Source organism: Salvelinus namaycush, chromosome 30 (genome assembly GCF_016432855.1).
Source record: "Salvelinus namaycush isolate Seneca chromosome 30, SaNama_1.0, whole genome shotgun sequence".
Lineage (NCBI taxonomy): Eukaryota > Metazoa > Chordata > Actinopteri > Salmoniformes > Salmonidae > Salvelinus > Salvelinus namaycush.
The window spans coordinates 7,962,809-7,977,332 of NC_052336.1; the positions used below are offsets into that span (position 1 = coordinate 7,962,809).

Genomic DNA, 14,524 nt, shown 5'->3' on the forward strand with positions numbered 1-14,524 from the left:
AGCAATAATACAAAAACACAATTCCATTCAAATCAAATCACCACAACAGAAGACGAGAAAAGGAAAACATATGAACACATTATCACAGCAGTTGTTGGTTTTACCCTGTAAAAAACAATAGTCTACCATCATTATAATATCGGAATAAGTACCCAACGTCTGATAACAAAATAGTACACTTCATCTCTCCATCCAGACAAGTTTCAAACCTCAAGACCCTGAAACTTGTCCTCCGCGACCTTGAACAGAACACTTCTGCCCAAAAAAACATACAAAATAAATAAGAACCATAAAGCTTTTTGAAAGAAGTAACAATAACAACATTAGTTACCAAACTAGTTCAGTTCTGCCTGATCCACTTTGACAATCTCTCTCCACAGAACCACAGAGTTCTCACTATGAGGTATTCAGAGACAAACACGGCCAGAGTGCTGGGCCTTCCTTCAAAGGGGAGGAGAGAGGATTGGAGGAGAGTGGGAGGGAGGGGGGCAGGGGAGACAGAAGAAGAAGAGCTTTGGTATATCAGCAGGAGTGGAGATCAGAAATTCCTTTGGTATGTTTTCATTGCATGGTTGAGCTGGCGAAAGCACCACTTGTGAGAGAGAGCGAGAGAAAGAGAGAGAGCGAGAGAAAGAGAGAGAGCGATAAGGACGGAGAGAGTGAGAGATATTCCTTTAGTCTTCAGTAGTGGCCCGTCTCTACAGGCTGAGGTATTCAAAGAGTAAAAGGTCAAAGGTCATAGAGAGGTCAACAGTGGTTTAACACTTTGGTTCAAGCAAGGCACTCGTCCTGGGAGTTTTAGAGAGGTTGTCAACATGTCTGTATAGAATGTTGTCAACATGTCATTTTAGAACGTTCAATGTTGTCAACATATCATTCTAGAATGTTGTAAACATAATTCAAGAACGTTTGACATGTCTGTCTACAATGTTGTCAACATTCTAGAACCTTGTCAACATGTCATTCTCGAACGTTGTCAACCTCTGTCTAAAACGTTGTCAACATCATTCTAGAATTTTGTCAACATATCATTCTCGAACGTTGTCAACATTTCATTCTAGAACATTGTTAATATGTATGTCTAGAGTGTTGTCAACATCTTTGTTGTTTTGGTAACATAGTCTACAGCTTCAGTATCATGTCTACCTGTAGCTTTATAAGTAGAGAGCAGAGATGTTGAGACCAAGCAGAGCAGGGGGAGGGGAGGAGGACGAGAGGAGAGGAGGGGGTAAGGATAAGGAAATACAGTAAACCTTCTATCCACATCACTCATGTCGGCCGTGCAATAACGAAATCTTTGGTTATCTTTGGTATCATCAAAGTGATAGAAATCACAAATGGAAATTGAGTGAGGTAGCATCTTTGGTTCACACTATAAAATATCAGTAGGTCTTAACACATTTAGACATTTCTTTATCCTCTTCTTTGTTGTTTTCTTTTCGACGTGAGGAAGCAGCTCTCGCTTGGCTTTGCTTCATTTAATATAATACTCATTAACATGGAGAGGAGCTACAGTAACCCACAGACAGAGGCAGAGATACCCCCACTCTGACCCCCACTCCCAGCCCAGAGACTGGTACCCCAGACATGGAGAGGAGCAAAGGAGTGAACCAAGCCCTTAGACAGTAAACTCCACACTATTTGACTCATACTTTGGGAAAGCAAGCCACTGTAGTGCTTTCTTCCTGGTGCTGACATGCATAGCATCCATCTATACCCACTGAGGTGAGATGGATGGAGAGGAGGAGAGGAGAGTCGGAATGATAGAGTAGAGAAATGGAGGGAGAGGAGAGATACTGGATGAGGATAAGAGGAGGAGAAATGGTAGTGGTGTAAAGTGCTTAAGTAAAAATACTTTAAAGTACTACTAAAGTCGTTTTTTGGGTATCTGTACTTTACCTTACTATTTATATTTTTGACAACTTTTACTTTTACTTCAATACATTCCTAAAGAAAATAATGTACTTTTTACTCCATATATCTTCCCTGACACCCACAAGTACTCATTACATTTTGAATGCTTATCAGGACAGGAAAATGGTTCAATTCACGCACTTATAATAAGAATATCCCCGGTCATCCCTACTCCCTCTGATTTAGTGGACTCATAAAACACACATGCTTCGTTTGTAAATGATGTCTGAGTGTTGCAGCGTGCCCCTGGCTATCCATACATAAAAAATAAAAGGAAATGATGCCGTCTGGTTTGCTCAATATAAGGAATTTGAAATTATTTCTACTTTCACTTTCACATATTTTAGCAATTACATTTACTTTTGATACTTAGGTATATTTAAAACCAAATACTTTTAGACTTTTACTCAAGTAGTATTTTACTGGGTGACTCATTTTTACTCAACTCCTTTTCTATTAAGGGATCTTTACTTTTTTAAAGTATGACAATTGGGTACTTTTCCACCACTGAGAGATGGAGAGAGAGGAAGATAGGAGAGATGGAGGAGAGGAGAGTGTTAACAGTCACACTCATGTCTTTAAAAATACTCTTTACAACATCAGCTACAAAATATAAGACATTATTCTTTGGTTGTACTTCTTGCTGTGATTCTGTCAAAGTGATTTGGTATTATAACTGCATACAGTCTAGGCTACCTGCCCTGGAGTGGAGAAAGCTTTGGTTTTCATTTTTACTGTTTCAACAGTACAGGAAGAAAGCACTACGGAATGGGTCAGGGGTTATGGGTCATGGTTAGCAGCTCCTACTGGGGCGATTTCCCCCCTCCCCTGTCTGCTCTTCCAGTGAAGGAGGTAGAAGTCACCCCTAATCACTGATCATGGGTCAGAAACAATATTTATTTCATCCTTCTAATGGTTACTGATAGGATTGGGGGCAAGGTAATCTGAATCTAGATCAGTTTATGGCAGCTTCTACCTGGAGTGTCTGGGGTTTACTGACGGACAGAAAACTGTGACCAATCAAATGTCTGTTTGTCCTGACGGACAGAAACTCTGACCAATCCAAACGGCAACTGAACATTCCAGTGGCACCTGTAAGATTCCTCCTCAAAGCTGATTGACCCGTCCCACAGGATCTCCGTCCACTGGTCAGAACCCACACAGCTGATAGGCTGATTAAACGTCCATCCAGAGGCCCTCCCTCAACCCGACCAGTCAGATCAAAGATAAGGACAGTGGGCAGGAGGTATTAAAGCTGTGAGATCAGTGATTGGGTAGAATGCCAGAACAGAGTTTTTAAAGCAGGTCAAAACAAGTCTTTGGTTTGTTTTTTCTTTGGACACTATAAATAGCAGTGTTATAGTACAGGCTTTAAGGTCAAAACGCTGTTTATAGGTATTTTCCTTAGTTTCTCCTGGTTTCTACATTGTAAAGCTTTTCCACCGAGGTTGAGTCTGTCAGTCTGTCTCCCCATACACAGTAAAACATCTTGACTGCTTCAAACTAGAAAAAAATAAGTCTCCACGCTAACTAAAAACTTCTAACACCATATCTAATATAAAATGTAGTCAACTCAACACTTGATTACCTGAGATGACATAATTCAAAATTGTAAGTCAGCGTGGTAACTTATTTTTTCCAAGTTAAATCAACTCAAAACTGTGCCCGCTCTCTCCTCCAGCCCCTCCTCCTCAGGCTTTGCTGCAGGTGGAGACAGAGGAATTAGCGGAGTGGGAGGAGCCTCCGTTGTCGTCGAGCCACTTGTCGAGGCTGCGTCGGCGTGCGTTCATGAAGAAATTTGAGACGGTGGTCAGCTCCAGGCCCAGCTGCTGGCTGATGGTGATCTGGAGCTCCTTGGATGGACGCTTGTTCTCCTTGAAGATGGCGTGGAGGGTCCTTCTCTGGACGTCGGTAAACACCAGCCGAGGCTTCTTGGAGTGGCCACCATTACCGCTGTGGTTGCTGCCGCTGTGGTTTCCGCCGCTGCTGCCACCGCTGCCGCCACGGTCACCACCAACTTTACAGTGGCCCTGGTCCTGCTCCTTGCGCTTACACGCTAAGGGTGGGGATAGAAAGAGAGATGTTATAAACTTATAAACTATATCATAACAACATTAACACAGTATACAACACTGTATAACAACAATAGGCTACAGCACACAATCATCTATACCGTGGAATATAACACACACACACACACACGGGTAGCCTCATAATAACCTACACCGGAGCTCACAGCTGAAAACAATTGCCGCTGACCGTGGTGCTGAAGCATACGGTAAGTAGGCCTCTCCCTGCATATCGAGACTTTACCGATAGAGGGCAGTAGTGAGCTGTCAAACAGCTGTAGCAGCACTGAATTCGACCGAAAGCGATTCATTATACTTAGCTGGAGGACATCGGCTTGACAGTCACTGTCCCAGATAGATTATTTAATATAGATCTTAGACCATCTTTTCTTAGACCAAGGGTATTTCACTACCATCTTACAAATGTATGCAAAACAAGCAAGATGGATCTGCATGCCAGGTGCGTGTTGTTGATGTGGGATATTCGAGTCTATGAAATGAACTAATCACAGAAAGGTCTGTGTGTGTTCTGTGATAGCCCTAGACAACCATTAACAGAGAGCTACCGCTCCGTGTGGAGTTGAGTTGGCATCCTATCTGCTCTGTGTGTGTGTGTGTGTGTGTGTGTGTGTGTGTGTGTGTGTGTGTGTGTGTGTGTGTGTGTGTGTGTGTGTGTGTGTGTGTGTGTGTGTGGAGCTCTATCCTATCTGCTGCGCTATAAATCAACGTGCTGAAGGCCACAGTGACACCCCAGCAGCCACCGCGCGGAGCAGACAGACAGGTAGTCGGACAGGTTGGGAGCTTTCCCAGGCTCGTTATCACCCTGGTCCCACACACACACACAGCTATGCCCGTCTGACAATCATTAAGCAGATAACTCCACACTGAGGTAGCCTAGCAATGGCGTGACTACACACACTCGTGTACCAGCAGCAGCGGTGTGTGTATGTGTGTGTTGTGTATGTTTAAAATAAATAAATAAAATATATGAATAGCCCCTTTTCCGAATGCAAGAGCTGATTCACTCAGTTTGACAAGTTTTTTAATTAGGCCTATTCCAAATATGTTCAATAACATTCTATTTTGGGGTGGCAGGTAGCCTAGTGGTTAGAGCGTTGGACTACTAACCGAAAGGTTGCATGATCGAGCTGACAAGGTGAAAATCTGACGTTCTGCCCCTGAACAAGGCAGTTAACCCACTGCTAGGCATTGAAGATAATAATTTGTTCTTAACTGACTTTCCTAGTTAAATATAGGTTAAAGCACAAACTTCCCAAACAGGAATATAATAGGCTTAAAGTTGAACGAATTTCTAACGAACAAAATGATAATGTCAGAATCAATGCTTGAGATAAATTATCGACAGGTGCAATATCAGGCCTTAACTTTTACAATTGCTTTAACAATATTTATATTTGCTGCAAAATTAATATAGGTTAATTGATGAGTGTGAGAGGGAGTGTATAGGTCTAGAATTTACAAGTAGCTTTTAGGAAATTATTTAGGGAACTATACACGCAACTTCTCAAAAACATCCTTGCCAAAAGCAGAGGACCACAACGGAAATGCCTTTTTGCTGCATTATCCTCGATTATTTTAAACCCACTTCACATGTAATAAGTTGCATTTCCAATTCGTGATAAAAATCTATAAATTCAAGATTAAATAGGTTAATGATATGAGTAGGCCTAGTCTACCGGCAGGCATAGGCCTCGGTGACATGAGAAAACCGCCAGGCATACATGATGTAACATGAGGAAATGGAAAAAGCCAAATTTCAATAATCAATATCAATCTTCTATTTTAGTTCTTAGTAGGCCGATCACACACACATTTCACCCGAGAACCGATCGATATATGTTCGTGTACGGGCTTCCTTTTCCTGTTTACAGACATTCTACATTTCCAGAATCTGAAACGCTATTAATATTAGGAGAGGTATTTCACAACGAAGCCTTTATGATTCAGGTCGAAGTTATATAAAGTAATATGTATATACTTTCATTAGGGAGAAATAAAATATATATGCGCATGGATGCAATAGCTATATATATTATGGTTGAGGTTTTGTGGAAGTGAAATTAGGCTCAAATAGAATGAAGAGGGAGAGACACTGCCAAAATAATCTCCCCACTCAAAAAGTCAACACAGTAAGCCTAATGAAAAATATGTTATTTTACTTTTTACTTTTATAAACGCATGGCATGGCTAAATAGAACAGCACAGGCGTACTGCCTAACATTCATGAATTCACAGAAAACAATTCCGGGAAAATTTATATTTTTTTCTGCCCTGAGTGATAGTGTTTTCTCTTAGCTCACGAGATGGAAGGGATTATTTGTTATAATTCTAATGGATCAATACAAATGTGTTTGGCGTGCGTCAACAGACTTATAATACGTAATACCCTGATTTTGAATCACCTGCATCGAAAGATCAAGAGTTGCGTTTGCAATGCAACATGTTTATTCGTCTATTTAAGTCACAAAAACAATAACATGTAAAATGATATGGTATATATATGGTTTGCTATGCAAGACTGTTGATGACACACACAAAGACACAGATACACACAAACAGACAGACACACACACGCTGCAAATAATCAATGGCGATTTAACACACTTTCAGCAGCGTACCGCCTCACACTTTTCACAAGCCAAAAACCCATCCGCCTCAGCGCGTCATTGATTAGACATAAAGCAATTCCTTTGTATGCTGGCGACTGCGTGGCTCCGTGTGTGTCCGCTAGAACGGTTCAGGCGGATTGACTCGGGTCCTCGGGGACAAATTAATAGAGAGCTATCTATTAGTTAATTACCACAAACCCAGAGTCAGCCCCGCGTCACGCCTCCTAACGAGTTTAGCTCCAAGACAAAAACACACTCACTGAAACACAATAAGTGCATCAACGCAGCCAAACACAGCTTCCATAAGCTTTCCTCAATATTTAAAATAATGGTCATATTGATCCTGGAAAATATTGTATTATCTTCTATTATATTATATTGTTATTCTGTTATACTATTTTCCGCAGATGTTCCATCCCTCAGCCCCAAAATGCACAGCTTGAGGATGTTACTACATGTGCTGGCAGCAAATTAATATTTTCATGACGTAAAAATATATTTTTGAACTTGATTCTTATCCTCCCGCGCATGGACTCTGTTTACATGGACTCGCGTGGACTCTGTTGGGAACAACAAAAAGCTGATGAGTTGGGCAAAATAAGCTCATTCTGGTCCCAGATCACCAACACACACACACACACACACACACGCGCGCGCGCGCATAGACACATGGGCCCTTATCTTATAGAATGGAAAAAGCCAAGAGACAGAGATTACAACAAAGACAATGATGAATTCAACTGCAGGGAATTCCAGAGGAAGGTTTCAGTTCTGTCATACCACTGGCTACTCCACTGTCAGATTCAAGACAGCTGCAGACAATAGACCTACTGTTCCAATGACGAGCACCAAACAATCTTAAATACCCCCTATAGATAAAGAGTAAAGGGAGAGAGAAAGATAAATAAAAAGAAGTGGGTATTACCGAGGGTTCGCTCACCTGCGAGCCTGAGCGTGCTCATGCGTGTGAACTCAGGCTCCTGCAGCCACTTCCACATCCGACGGAAGGTCTCCCGGCCGGACTTGAGCTTGGACCAGGGCTTGGGGTTCCGGAGCAGGTCTGACAGTGTCCCCTGGGACCGACACAACACCCTCTGGGCGAAGATAGCCTGGGGGATGGAGTAACGCTTCAGCTCTGTGGTGATCCTCTGCGCTACTTCTTTGGTGTTTACTTCTTCCATTTGACCCGTCGAATTGCCGTCGGTACCGCCACCACCACCAACCCCCTGGACTTGAACCCCGGGCCCTGAGGCGTGGCTCTGGGTGTTGTTGTCCCGGGGGTTCCCGTGACCCAGCACGTGCCCCGAGGCTCCGAGGTGGGCATGGGGGTGGTGGTGATGGAGGCCGTTTATATGGAGCATGTTCCCCGAGGAGGTGAGGTGCTGGTCGGCGTGTCTGGCCAGCATGGTGGGGTGATGAGCCTCGAACCCACCGGGAGTCAACTGCATCTTCTCCCCCGGCATGGAGGCTGAGACCCCGGGGTGGGCATAGGGAGGCAGGCCGGCCTGGGAGCTGTGTAGGCCGGCCAGGCCAGAGCCAGACAGTGGGGAGAGGCTCTGTCCCATCCCAGGGGCGTCTTTGTGGTGGTATGGGGAGTAGAGGTTGTTGATCGGCGCCAGCCCCCTCTCGTCCCTCATAAACGTAAAGCTGCCGGTGACATTACCAGGGAGTCGCTGATGATGATTATGAGGATGATGAGGATGGTGGTGTGGATGATGATGATGATGGTGATGATGAGAGAACTTGTCTGCTACAGTGGAAATGGGGGGTAGGGGAGGCTGGAGAGGTGTGAGGGTGGTGTAGGTGCTTGCGCTCATTCCAGGGGGGGCCTCGCACATACTCATGGCGGGGTGCAGGTGATGACCGGGGTGTCCAGTGTTGTGTCCGTGATGGGAGTGGTATTCTCCCCCGTCTAGCAGGCTCGTCATGCCCATGGAGCGGTGCGCCAGCCCTCGGCCCCCACCCGGGCGGGGGTGTGGGCTGTGGCCGACTAGCAGCTCTCCTGGACCGGCCACAGACTCATGGCTCAGGTCGCCGAGGCTCTCCATGGACAGTTGCGCGTTCATAATGCTTGGCGACCATCTATGTGACCTGGGAGAGGGATGGATGTCCACAGAACAGTCCAGAGTCCTCACGGCGGGAAAGTTCCCTCCCAGTCTGTTGGTTTGTTGTGGTGGTTTGTTCTGTCTCCTGAATCCTGGTTGATGGACGTTTTTTGTATCCTTTTTATGGCTGGTGTTTTCTTCCTCTTGTCTTTGTTGATTATTTTCTTTCCTCCGATTATATATTTTCTTTCCCTTTTAGACTCGTTTTATTGATACTACATTATATTTTTTGCTTCCTCTCGGTTGTGTCTCGAGCCCCCCCACCTGTCCTTGCGCTCCGGTTGGGTCCTGCGCCATCTCTCTCTCCGTGGCTTTTCTCGTGCTGCTCGGTTTCTCCACACCTCCGTTTCACGGCTGCCGATCCCGAACATACACACATGCGCACGGGCGACCTTCCATCCCCTCCCACCACAAACACACACACACACACACGCACACACACACACTGCTCTGACGTCAGTTATTAAGGAAGTTACAACAGAGGTATTAAGATACCTGCTGGTTATAAACCCCCCTCTCACACACCCTCTGGAATAAAATAATTACATCACAAATTAATTAATATTATTTACTAGGTTATAATTTACACGTTCAATGGAGCCTATTGAGCCTATTGTATTTAAACACAAATTAAAAACCTATTGATCCAATATTGTTCTGGAGCCTCCTTAACATGTCATGCAGAACAAATGAAGTGAACTTCCGGGTTCATTCCCCACTCGTCAATGAGGTGCGCGCGCGTGTGCGTGTGTGATTAGACCAGACAGTGTGCATGCAGTATTCAAAACCTTATATTCACACACGTGTCCTTCATAATCACCACCTATCTTGAACCAAATGTCATCATGCTGTTTCTCTATTTTTATATAATAAAGCCAAAATGGTATCCCAACAAAGTTCCCTAATAGAGGATTATTGTAGAACTCCAATCCGAATGAAAACTATTCCATATGTCGGTTTGAAGTAACAAATGAAGCTGTACTTCTCTCTCTTTAGAAATAAAAAGATGAACAGATGTGTCTATTGTTAAACCATTAAGATTAACGAACCGGCCGGCCGTGCATGGGAGTGTGTGGGTGTGTATAGGCTAAGTGTGTCCACGCGTGCCCCCATCGATACTCGGAGTGTGTGTGTGTGTGTATGAACTTGATCACGGTGAAGAAAAGTATTAATTCACGAATAGGCCTATGATTACATCAACATTACATCTCTCATGATAATAATATATACTAACGTTAGTAATTAATTGAGAAACAATTGAATGACAAATATGTTTTATGTTTTATTGCGTGATTTTATTTCCTTGACACATTGAGTAGGCCTACCTCATTACAATACAATTTCCTAAATTGGCTACACAATGGATGAACTTCAAATGACTTGTGTGTGTTGGGAGGAGGGGAGAGGGAGGGGGGGGGGGGGGGGGGGGGTCGAGGCGTCCTTTTCACGCGGTCAGGCAGGCGACAGCTTGCTGCGGCCAGTGGCCAACCCGGGCCACATGTCAAAGGTGACGCTTCAAGACTCCTAATGTTAACAGCTGCTCGTGCAGATTAACACACACACACACACACACACACACACACACACACACACACACACACACACACACACACACACACACACACACACACACCGCGGCATCTGTCAGGGTCAAGAACAACAGGACACCGTTCAATTGAACAAGTTAAAGAAGAGAAACGTAAAAGTTAAATGGTCTCTAATAGGAAGTCAACGTCAGTGGCGTGTGGGGACTTGACGTTTGCCCAGAAACAAAGACACTTAATGAACAACGAGATGCTTTCCAACGGTATGGACATAATAAAGGACTGGGCAGAGATTCGACATAGGCCTATTTATAACTTACAAACAAAACGTGCAGCCTAGGCCTAATAACAAAATAGTTAACGTCAACAAAGTAAATAAAATGTGTTAACATTTAAAAAGTAATACATTTAAAATTAAATATGTTATCAATTTGCTGAATTCATTGACATAACATTCGTGAGGCAAATAATAATCAATCATCACGAATAACAGATTGCTCCTATCAGACAAACAGACAAAAATATTATAGCCTATATCAGGCCAAATAAGAAGAGAAAGATTCACGTTTCAGCAGCCACATCTGCACACATTCTCATGCTGATCGATATTTTTCCTTCCAGCAACGTGCAAAAGGGCGGTGTGCGCGTGTATGTGTTTGAGTGTCATTGTGTTGAGGCCTATTCACGCGTCAAAGCCGCAGTGTGTGTGTCGTGTCCCTGTAGAGAATGGTCTGTGGTTGTTATAGCAAGTATTTGATGAATGTAGAAAGAGAGAGAGAGAGAAATATATATATAACGTATTCACATAAACACTGCTTTTCATAAAACGTGTGTCAACTAACTAAGAAGTCAACTGACATAACAAAACCTTTCAAATGTACCAACCAAGATAAGCTCAAAAGAAAACTCCATCCCTCCCCGTAACTGCAGCAACATACAGTAGACAGGCTATGACATGTCTGGACGTTTTAATTATGGCCATATAGCTTACAAATTACTGTCCCGCAACAACGTCGTTGAAAACATATTGTCATATTTTAAACGATAGGCCTCTACCACAGATCTGCAGCAGCCAGCTCCACAATAGCATGTATCGTAATATTCAATAGAACATCACGATGCTTTTGGCTTGGTTACCAGTCATTCATAGGTAGTTGAATAGTCAGAAGCAGAGCATTTATTTAGATACAATAAAAACATGGCTCTGGTCAGAAGGTAAAAGTCAGTCTGGTAAGTTAACCCAGAGCACCAGCATTATTAGAGCAAAGCGGTAACCCCCTCGCCCATTGGGTCGGTTGGTCAGGCTGCACCGTGGAGACTGTCTGTATTAATTATTAATTATCCACAGACTGCTGTTGTATTCTGTTGACTCTGGGTCATATTCACAGTCATATATATCCTACAGTCGGCATTAGGTTATAGTGTTGAATCCAATAACCAATGTTGCATATACAATTATTAATAGAGTAGGCCTATGCCTCTCCTCTCTCTATGTGAATGCTGATGAGTATGCGTAACAGAGTATGTTTATGGAGCAAAGGTTAGGCCTACTACACATATCCTAACCTGAATAGTGACTATTTGGTTGTAGCCTACAGGGCACAGATTCCAACATGCCATGGTTTTACGGTGGCCGTTACTAAAGGGCAGCATAACATTAGTATCGTTTAATTCATATGCTGTGGTTTATGGTGGAGACAGAGGCACATGGATCGATAATCTCAGCTCTACAGATAGTGACATACCACTACAGAGATGGGTTATTAACGCTCATAATGACACTATTAGAATTCCCAAACCAGATTTAGGCAAAAGCGACCGTCTAGACGCTATATTTCTAGACAAGACTAATATAATCGAAACCCATACTTACAGTAGCCTGAATTGAATTAAGTGTGGTCTATATGCCTGTACACATGATTATATGTTGGCCGGCACAATTAATATCTACCTTATTCTTATTGCTAAATATTGTGCATAGACTATACTAACCAATTCAATAATATTTGATTGCAGACCGAGGTTTTAAATTCGTATAGGATATTAATAGCCTAATACCAAACGTTTTATTGATTGCTAAAAGCAACTGAAAATAAAATGAGAATCTTAGGCGCTGTTTTTTTCAATATTTTTATGAAGGGTAATCTTACTTCCTCGAATAAAAAAACTGTTTACTATTCGTTTAATTTAAAGTTCAAATAGTTGAATGGTCAATCTGCAAACAGGTCTCGAATCAGCAACTAAATGGAGTAGGACTGTGGCATTCTTCAGTAAACTTCTAGAACTCCCAAGAACGATTTCACTTTACTGACACTTTAAAAATAATACATGTATTCTAATAAAAGCCCTTTCTTTACGCCTACTGCTTGTAGGCTATAGAAAAATGAGCTATATGCCTATACCTGTATACTGTTACACCTAATTTGTTTGATAAAAAAAAGAAAACATTTAAAAGGATGCTATTTCTGAGCAGTAGGTTACACACAACAGGACATTCGTCTGAGCGGCACGGCAACTAACACAACTTTCACTTATTATAATTCTTGGGATTTATGGTATTAAATATATAGCGTTTGTAATAATTTATATCCCTGGCCAACTGGCATAAATCTGTATTGTAATGCTATGCTGCAGTCGACTCCATTGTAAGAAATGCAGTGATTGACTTCGAACGAAAATAAACTGTCCAAATTATTTTTCAATAGCCTATTGGTAATTAGGCCTACACTAAAACATATTCCCCTGTAGCCTATCATAAGGTAATAGTCTTCATTCTCCCCATGTCCTAGATTCTTATATCAATTAATATGCTTTTAAAGCATTAGAGCCTTACACAAGTTGTTAAAAGTTGTCTCTAAGTGGTTGTAATGACCATACGTAATCTGATGGTTGCTGTAATGTTCGTACGGGCACATTAAACATATTTATTTGAGGAGCGAGAGCTGCAAATATTGAGAGAAGATTAGTGACGGCACTAGGGTCACTATCTGAAATGTTTGGATTTGATTGCTTGTATCTTCGTCCCTGTTGAAACGGCATTAGATTATTCCGGGTCATTTGGTTTTCGACATCATGGGAGATTCTCGTGTCTTCGCCTCGGAATTAATTGTCCTATAATATTCATAGCATATTGTGATAAAGCAGGCTAGGCCTAGGCTATAACGACTGATGGAGGGAACACATGTTTATGGATAAAGAGTGACATGCAGGCCAGGCGTATATCCAACTGTCTCAACGTGTGAATATTCTTCAATCAAAACAACTTTGTTAAGAATCGCAGACAGGTTGTCTTAACAATGTCATGGTGTGGTGGAAATCATTATCATCACCATCATCATCTGATCCACGAGAAAACACTGATTACGTTGTCTCGCTGTCAACACATTTTTCTGCAACACCAAATTATAACATTGTAATATATATTATATTGAATTTAAATAGAAAACACCCAGATAGAAAATAAAAAATAAGGAGCAGGGTGGTTTACCTAGAGGTTATGTTATGTTCATCGAGAGATGAATGAGACATTTCATAAGGTGGTAGGTGGCCAGTATTTCTCCATCTGAAATTGTTTTGAATCATTCAGGTGGTATAGACTACTATGTTATTGCATTCATGCCTGGCAAAATAGTTTAGGAAAAAGGGTTTTGGGTTAGATTTTTTGTCATTTTCAAGGAGCACTGAATATACCCAGGATAAATGGAACTATACAAAGCAGCAGGAACAACAAAAACACACAATTTGACGTTTGGAGACGAGCAACTTCGAAATTTGACATTTGGAGAATGTGGACGAACGTCTAATTCTGAATTGAGACTGTGATAACTTGTTGCAGCACCAGACATTTTTTCAATAAACGTATTTAAAAATAAATATTATTTCGTGTAAAAGTTGGCTTTTGCAATGGTCTTCTAAAACCCCAGTCAATAGACTACATTTACATTACAAAAAATGAAGAAGATAGTTGGATAATTTTTGGTAAGCAGTGAAGGTGCGCGTGTGTCTAAGGGTAGAGCCAAAGGCACTGAGCAGAACATCTGCAATGTGTGCTCGCCTGTTGCGATGACAACTACACTTACTAGAGTTAAAATATCAATTGATATAAATCTAGTTTACATTTGTAACACAATCCTTCATATTAATGTCTGGTTAAAATGTGTTGTCATTGAAGGCTAATGCCCCTAGCTCTTTTAACCCTGAACGTGAGATATCAACTGGTGGATGAGTGCCAATCCAAACTGGTAATAACATGATAATGAAAT

General features: G+C 42.2%; 1 protein-coding gene across 2 annotated transcripts; it reads right to left on the bottom strand.

Annotated features, from left to right (window-relative positions):
• Positions 1–2,254: 2,254 nt before the first annotated feature.
• LOC120025199 (hepatocyte nuclear factor 6-like) lies at positions 2,255–9,093 on the bottom strand. 2 transcript variants are annotated; one of them, XM_038969664.1, is made up of 2 exons: positions 7,554–9,093; positions 2,255–3,970 (listed from the first exon to the last, which is right to left on the bottom strand). In XM_038969664.1, the coding sequence occupies exons 1-2, from the start codon at positions 8,677–8,679 to the stop codon at positions 3,606–3,608; spliced, it is 1,491 nt and encodes a 496-aa protein (XP_038825592.1). In that variant the 5' UTR covers positions 8,680–9,093; the 3' UTR covers positions 2,255–3,605. The 2 variants fall into 2 exon arrangements, with proteins under 2 accessions (XP_038825592.1, XP_038825591.1); XM_038969663.1 differs by having other exon boundaries at positions 7,539–9,093.
• Positions 9,094–14,524: the final 5,431 nt, after the last annotated feature.